This window comes from Neophocaena asiaeorientalis, unplaced genomic scaffold (genome assembly GCF_003031525.2).
Source record: "Neophocaena asiaeorientalis asiaeorientalis breed wild unplaced genomic scaffold, Neophocaena_asiaeorientalis_V1.1 scaffold242, whole genome shotgun sequence".
NCBI classification, from domain to species: domain Eukaryota; kingdom Metazoa; phylum Chordata; class Mammalia; order Artiodactyla; family Phocoenidae; genus Neophocaena; species Neophocaena asiaeorientalis.
The window spans coordinates 5,276,863-5,285,440 of NW_020172451.1; the positions used below are offsets into that span (position 1 = coordinate 5,276,863).

At 41.1% G+C, this 8,578-nt stretch overlaps 1 protein-coding gene across 1 annotated transcript in view; it reads right to left on the reverse strand.

The window, feature by feature from the left end:
• SAMM50 (SAMM50 sorting and assembly machinery component) overlaps positions 1–8,578 on the reverse strand; it is a 32,459-nt gene that overhangs the window by 7,145 nt on the left and 16,736 nt on the right. Inside the window, exons 11-12 of the mRNA XM_024737547.1 lie at positions 7,291–7,361; positions 4,287–4,354 (exon numbers count right to left, since the gene is read on the reverse strand). Of these exons, the coding sequence (XP_024593315.1) occupies positions 4,287–4,354; positions 7,291–7,361 (139 nt within the window). The remainder of the gene's footprint in view (positions 1–4,286; positions 4,355–7,290; positions 7,362–8,578) is intronic.

Genomic DNA, 8,578 nt, shown 5'->3' on the forward strand with positions numbered 1-8,578 from the left:
GCGTGTCCCCTTGGGTTTTTTTTTTTTTTTTTGGTTACTTTTGCCAAAATTCAAGACTATCCACTGAGAGTATACATTTGCATCATTTCTAAAACTGTCCCTACCATTTCATTTTACTATAAAGAGCCACAACATTAAACAAACAACAAAAAACCCTGAAATGCTTATACTTTGTTACAAAATACTAGTTGTAAAGTGCCTTAGTCCCTTTAATACAAAATGACAGACCACGAAAAAGAAAAATGTGGCTGTCTCCAAGATTAACCTCAAGGAACGAACTGCTTATTCACTTAAAGGCCCCGGCATCTCCTCAACCGCTATTAATACTGAAGTTCTAGAGGAAACAAAGAACAGACTGAAAGCAGGAGGTCAGCTGGGTTTGCTTCTCGTTTCCCAGCAAGTGTTCCTCTCTTTTCTTAAATAACCTATTTTATTCTAATCATAAAAAGTAATATACTCAATTGTACAAAATGGGATAAATGTATGGAAGTAGAAAAAAAGGAAATCCTCCTTTAATTTCTACCATTAAGAGATAACCAGCTAACATCTGGTGTTCTTTCATCCAGTGAATTATAATGAATAATTAAATAAGAAAACAAAATGTAAGTCATTTTATATTTATACATTTCAGTCCTGATTTTTTTCTTTTTTGCAGTACGCGGGCCTCTCACTGTTTTGGCCTCTCCCGTTGCGGAGCACAGGCTCCGGACGCGCAGGCTCAGCGGCCATGGCTCACGGACCCAGCCGCTCCGCGGCATGTGGGATCTTCCCGGACCGGGGCACGAACCCGTGTCCTCTGCGTCGGCAGGCGGACTCTCAACCACTGCGCCACCAGGGAAGCCCCCTGATATTTTTTTTTAGTTTACTATATTATAAGCACTTTCCTTTAATACTTTATATTCTTTGAAAATGTGATTTTGATGCCTGAATAATCACATATATGTAACATAATATAATGATCTACCCCTTGACTACTGTCATGTTGGTGTTGAATTTCTTGATAGTGGACATTAACCCGTGATGGGCTTCCTTGCACACACAGGTATTTTAAACCATCTTGAAGTATAATATACACATAGAAAAGTATACACATCCTAAGTATACAGCACAGTGAATTTCCAGGCACAGAACGCACCATATAATGAGCACCAGACCAAGAAACAGATAAATGCAGCCCCCCAGAAGGCCCTGTTCTCCTTTCTAATCACTACCCACCACCCACGCCAAGTACAGCACTACCTGTCTACCTGTTCACCCGACAGTACAGATCACTTTCCCCAGTCTCTAAACTCTGCACAGATGGAATCATACAGTATGCATCCTCTGGATCTGGTTTTTTTTTTTTTTTTGGCATGTTTCTGAGGCCTGTTCATGCCACCCAGCCAGTGGCTCTAACTTGTTCAACCTCATTGCTGTATAATATTCCACAGTGTGAAGACACCACCGTTTAGTTGCCTATTCTATTGTTGATGGGCATTTGGGCTTCCAGTTTTCAGGTTGGTTCTCTTATCAATAGTCCTTGTATATATATATATATATATATATATATGTTTTAGGCTCTTGATAAATATTGTCAAATTTTTTCATGAAAAGTTACAGCAATTTATATTCTTGCTCATATAATCTTACCAATAGCCTTTTAATAGGTAATTAAATGAAATACCACTGTGTTTTAATTTTCAGGAAAATGGAAGACTCCAAAACTTGCATCTAGTCACTAAATAATACTTGTTATAGTGAAAAAGAAATTATGTTACTTTTCAAAAAAAAAAAAAGACACACTAATAAAGCACTCTAGGGGCTTCCCTGGTGGCGCAGTGGTTGAGAGTCCGCCTGCCGATGCAGGGGACACGGGTTCGTGCCCCGGTCCGGGAAGATCCCACATGCCGCAGAGCGGCTGGGCCCGTGAGCCATGGCCGCTGAGCCTGCACGTCCGGAGCCTGTGCTCCGCAACGGGAGAGGCCACAACAGTGAGAGGCCCGCGTACCGCAAAAAAAAAAATAATAATAATAAAGCACTCTAAAAACAAATGAAAAGAAATAATTTATATTTTGTACAAAAATTTAGGCCCAGAGCAATCACTATTTATAATAATATAAAGTGGAAACAACAAAGATGTTAAAAAAAAGTTAAGAAAATCAGGATAGAATATTTCACAATGTCATAACATGAATCTACTTAAATGATGTTTTTATAGTTTTTAATAACACGTGGAGATCCTCTGATATAATGTCAAGTACTGGAGAGAGTTCCAGAAACCAGAATTCTCACACATTGCTGGACAGAGTATGACTGAGACAAGCTTTCTTGAGACAATATAAAACCTTAAGGATATTCAAGGATACTCAAAATCCTTTGACCTAGAAATTCCACACCTAGAACTTTATATTATAAAGTAAAACTTATAGATGAGCACAAAGATTCAGTTAGCTTATTCACTGATACGCTGTTATATAAACGTAAGAGAAAAGAAAACAGACTAAGTGTCTAAAACTTGGATTTGGTTTGAAAAGATCGCAGTAAGGCAAGAAGATGAAGTATGCAGTCATTAAAAATGATAAGGCTTTTTTATCTTTCTGATTCATGGCTGGTGGGAATGCAAAACGTTAGCTATTTTGGAAGACAGTCTGGTAGTTTCTTACAAAGCTAAACATAGTTTGACCATACAATCCAGCAATTACACTCCCTGGTTTACCCAAATGAGCTGAAACCTTATGTCCAGATCAAAAACTGCACATAGATATTTATATCAGCTTTACTCATAATTGCAAAAAATTGGATGTCCTGCACGTAAGATGTCCTTCAATAGGTGAATGGATGAACACCCTGTGGTACAGCCATACAATGGAATATTATTTGGTGATAAAAAGATATGAGCAATCAAGCTATAAAAAGACACGGAGGACTCAATCACTATGTTGTACACCTGAAACTAATACAATACTGTAAATCAACTACACTTTAATTAAAAAAAAAAAAAAAATATATATATATATATACATAAACAAAAATTTAAGAAGTACACTGACCAAAAAAGAAAAAAAAAAGACATGGAGGAAACTTAAATGCATATCATTTAGTCAAAAAGGCCAGTCTGAAATGGGTACATACTGTATCATTCCAAGTATATGACATTTTGGAAAAAGCAAAACTATGGAGATAGTAAAGGTCAGTGGTTGCCAGTAACTGAGGGGGAGGAAGGGAGGGAGGAATGAATAGGTGGAGCACGGTGAATTTTTAGGGTGGTGAAACTATTCTATAAAATACGGTAACAGTAGGTACATGCTATTACACAACTGTCAAAACCCATGAAACTTTACAACACAAAGAGTGAACCCCAACGTGAACTATGGAATTTAGTTAGTAGTAACACATCAGTGTTGGCTCATCGATTGTGATAAGTGTCCCACGCTAATGCGAGATGTTAATAATAAAGGATGCTACGGGCACGTACAGTGAACTCTGTACTTTGTGTCCAATTTTTCTGCTAACCTAAAAGTGCTCTCAAAAACAAAGTCCATTACCCAGGGAATATAGTCAATATTTTATGAATCACTATGTTGTACACCTGAAACTTATATAATATTGTAAATCGACTATACCTCAATAAATAAACAAACAAGCTTAATGTAAACTCGTGGAAAATTTGGAAAGTGCAGAAATGCATTTTAAAAGGCTTATTAAAATTATTCATAGTTTCCATCACCCAGATAAAACCATAATTAATGTTTAGCTGTATTTTATCTAAGTCTTTTTTAAAAGATGCATGTTTATTGTTTACTGTAATATTAAAGTTATTTTATATATATATTTTAAAAACTTTTTTTAAATAAAGTACACTAGTTTAAAAAAATTATAGTTTGTCGGTAAGATGAAATAAGCCGCCATTAAAAATGACAAAGTACTTATTCCTATAAAAATCTATTCATACACTGTTACTGAGGGGTGGCAGGAGAAACAGGTTAGAACAGTTATGTAAACAACACATGTGTGCACGGATGTGCAAGTTTAAACAACAAAATGCTCACACACGTCACCTCTGGCCAATGGGATCACAAGTGACTGCCGTGTATCTTCCGCTTAGCTATCTTTTCTCATTTTCTACAGTTTCCTCAACAAACACCTTTCTGTGCTTGCTGTGTGGTGGATGCTGTTAGGTGCCAGTTCCACTGGTGAAATACGAGTATCTATTATTGCGGTGATTTAAACAAATACATGCGCTCAAAAGTGAGAAGTAAGCGTAATTTCGATTTTTTCAAGCTGGTGTGCTGTGGGGAACGACAGACCTTCGCTCTGTGGCCCAACGCTGTGCATGTTGAACCCTCGCACACTTGTGGGTCCCCCGAGGTAAAACCTGGAAGAGGATGCAGATGTCAGAGCAAAGCCGATGGAGAAAGTCTCCACCGCACGACAAAAGTGCAAAAGGCGCACACTCGCTACTGGGTCGTCCACATCTCCACGTGGTGGAACATTTCAGGATTAGGAACACGCACGGGAGGATGGTAAATTTCATAAAGACCCAAGCTTGTAATCTAACCTAAGACTATACATCTAAACAAACACGTCAAACTTCTGGGGACACAGGTGAGATACAAGGCACAAACAGACACTTAGGTGGACTGTCCGTTATAAAGGAATTATCTGAAGTCTATGAGAACTCATCACGCAGCACCTTTTCAAAACAGCCTCCTACATGCTCACGATAATTAAGTTAAAAATTAAGTTAATTAAGTTTCTTTAAAAAAAGCAGGATACAAATTATATAATAGTAATGATCTGAATTTTACAAATAGAGGAAAATAATACTAGAAGGAAATAGACCAAAATAGAATTATTGTTATCTTAATTTTTTTATATTACAGTGATTTTTAATTAGAAAAAAAGTGTATGTTAAAATTTTTTAAAATGAATTCCTTGTGTTCCTTAATGGACTGGGTTATCACACTCTTTTAAACTATATCTGAGTAAAACGAAAACAATGAAATAAAAAAATATTAAAGGGACTTCCCTGGTGGCGCAGTGGTTGAGAATCCGCCTGCCAATGCAGAGGACACGGGTTTGATCCCTGGTCCAGGAAGATCCCACATGCCACAGAGCAACTAAGCCCATGCGCCACAACTACTGAGCCTGCGCTCTAGAGCCCACGTGCCACAGCTAATGAGCCCGTGAGCCACAACTACTGAGCCCACATGCCTGGAGCCCGTGCTCTGCAACAAGAGAAGCCACCGCAATGAGAAGCCTGTGCACTGCAACGAAGAGTAGCCTCCGCTCGCCACAACTAGAGAAAAGTCCATGCACAGCAATGAAGACCCAACGCAGCCAAAAAAAAAAAAATGAGAAATCCCATCTATTTGCTATAAAATCTAACAGCTTCTTAGAACCCGATTTTAGACCATGGTAATTACTAGATAATGAATTAAAATGACCAGAGAAGCTGTGTATGGTCTTTCCAACACGACTGTCATGGAAGCCACACCAGCTGACGCCCCCAGCCTCTCACTGACCTGTGGTGCCACAAACGTCCCACGTCTCAGCACAAAGGGAACAGGGCACTGTGTTTCTCATTGTCCCACTGGATAAAAGCCTTTATGAACTTATTCATTTGAACTTGAGTTTAAAAGTCTAAAAACGTGTCTTTACTATCTGGGATTTCTAAGCAAAGCCTTTCTGAATACCTCATTAATTATAGAAACAAAGAGCAAGGTCCCTTTATTATTTTTTTAAATGATAAATCACACACATTCTTTTGAAAGAATTAAAATGATCCAGGAAACACAAAAAGTAAAAAGCCTCCTCCCCTCCCTACTGTCCACTGTGTTCCAATCTCCAGAAGTGACTACGGTCACTGGTTTGGTGGTTGACTTCCAGACCCCTGGTGCTACCTGCAAACACACACGTGCACACAGAAGCTTTGCCCCTGATCAGAGGGCAAGCAACTCAACATACTTGCTTGGAAATTTTAACTTAGGGGCACCTATCTCATCCTTTCTAATGATTACACAGTCCCTTTAGAATGGCTGTGTTTGAATTCAATCACTTCCCTACGGGTAGTTTTAGAATTTCTGCTGGTCTCAATAATGCCCCCGATGGACACCCTTGTACATAAATCTCTGTACTCTTATGAATGCATTTCTGTACCTTAGATTCACGGAGGTGAAACTGTTAAGTCTCAGAGTTTAGAAATTAAAATTTTTTCTACTCCCAAACTGCCATCCAAAAAGGCTGAACTAGGTTAAGCTAAAACAACAGTTTAACTAATGCAAGATTAAAGAAAGAGCTCCTTGACCCCAAGACAATTGTGAGTATTTCTACTAATAGCAACTAATAATAGCAACAAATACAACTTCACCCTCTGCTGGCAGGAGCAGAAGCTACTACTAAAAAAGCAAGTTTTCGGAAAAGCAGGCTCCAGCAATATTCTTTGTGAGCCTTAAAAACATTCATATTTTTTTGAGACAGTAATTCCACATTGAGGAATCTGTCCTCAGAAAATAAAACGAACAAAAATTATTTACAAAGTTATATTCTTCACAGTGCTACGTATATGCAAATAACGAAATATTAAAATGCTGCTTACGAAAAATTTCCCATGACTGGGTGAACTGATTTACTGTATAATTTTCAAAAAGCAGGGAGGACACAAAATTGCATGCAAAATACAGCATCTCAACACTTTAATACAGATGTGTACGTGAATTTATATGTATACACGCTCACACAAATACACACCCGCAAAAATACTGGCTAACAGGAAATACAGCTGACTCTCGAACAACGTGGGTTTGATCACGTGGGTCCACCTACGGGTGGATACCCTTCAACAGCAGACGCTACAGCACGACACCACCAGTGGCTGGCTGACTCTGGCTGTGGAGGGAGCGTGGATACGGAGGGCCGACTACAAGCGTCCCTGGGATCAGCCCTCAGGTTGTTCAAGAGTCGACCGTAGTCCCAAATGTTAACTGCGCTTATCAATGAGCAGGACTCTTTCACTTCCTTAAATGTTTCTCTGTTTTTATATTTCTGTAACATGTATGAACTGTATTCTTTCATACTCAAAGAGAATACAAACTTGTTAGTATAATAAAGTATCTCTCTGCTCCAAAAGCGAAAAATATTAAGTATGAGGTATACTGGGTACTCTGAAATTAGCTTAAACATAAAAGTAAATTAAAATTCGAAATATCTGCTTTCCTAAATAGTTAAACTTCTCTAAAATATCTTCTAATAAACCAAGTAGAAAGATCCAAAGGAAACCATGTGCAAACCACCCATTCATTTATTACTTACCGATCAGCAATACTTGACGGTTTATCACCAATGGGTACCAACATTCCACCCCAGAGAGATGCTGAAAAAACCTGTCGAAATATAAACAAACAACCGTTTTCTTCCACTGTTTCTTTCCTTCCAACGAGCATTAGCAGACAGAAAACACCCTGAGATCTGGTCGTGCCCAGTGCCTGCAGCGTGCAGAGCTCTGGGTCGGGGCACAAGGGCTGCGGAAGGGGAACACCTGGCTCCTGCAGGGGAAGAACTACAGCTCGAAGTGTTTTGTGGATACTTTTATAACTGGCAACTTCAAATTTCGAATAAAGACATACTATACATAAGCCCAAAGCCTAAGCAGGGCCTGGATTCCGTGCCGACACAGGGCAGCTCCCTCCTCTCCGAGAAGCCAAACCCAGTGGGACAAGCCATGGCCTGAAGGGGGAGACCAGGGCCCTGGACAAGGGATTCTGCATCCACCCAGGCCTCTTTGGCTCGGCCTCAAAACCTGAGAGGACTGAGGGCACACGGCATCTCAGGAGAAGGAAGGTAGTGGGTGCAAGACTGCTGCGTTTAAGAAATGCAAAGAGACATACTTCCAATCCAACCCTCGGGGACGGAGCCCTGCCTCTAACAGGTCAGGGGCAGTGATCTAACCCTAGGTCAGGGATCCAATCTTCACACCCACGTAATCCATGCACAGAACTGACCCAGGGATGCCTTAAACGACAACGATGCTCTCTGGGCCCCCGACCCCAGGCCTCCGCCGTGGCCCCCACCTACCCACCTCTCCGAGCATCCCCACGCCTCTGCCCACCTTGTCCTCTCTCGGACATGCAAAGTCCCACGTCCTTCAAAGCTGCTCAGATGTCTCTTTTTTAGAAGCTTCCGTAGGAAGGATTACAGACGAAAACTGGGACAGAGTGGGCAGAGCAGGCCAAGCGAACGCTCTATTCTGAGAAATTCAAGTCTTTGTTCCACAGCGTGACAGATGCTGCGGAACAAAGCGAGGCGCCAGAGCCGTGCGCGCTCTCGAGCAGCTCCCCTGGCGACGAGGCGCTCCCGGCACACTGTCCTCCTCCCCCCGCCTAATGGTCCCAACCTAAGGAGGGGCAACAAGGAGAACTGATTCCCCACCTGAGACAAGCCCACCGGGCCTCGTGTCCCGCTGATCTCGGCGACCACGAGGGCCCAAGGCCCCCAGGCACCCCCAGCACCTAGACCTCTCCAGCTGCTCCCTCTAGCACCAGCCCCCCAAGCCTTCAGTGCCAGCAGGACCTGCGGACCGGCCCCCTCGCTCTCTCCTGCC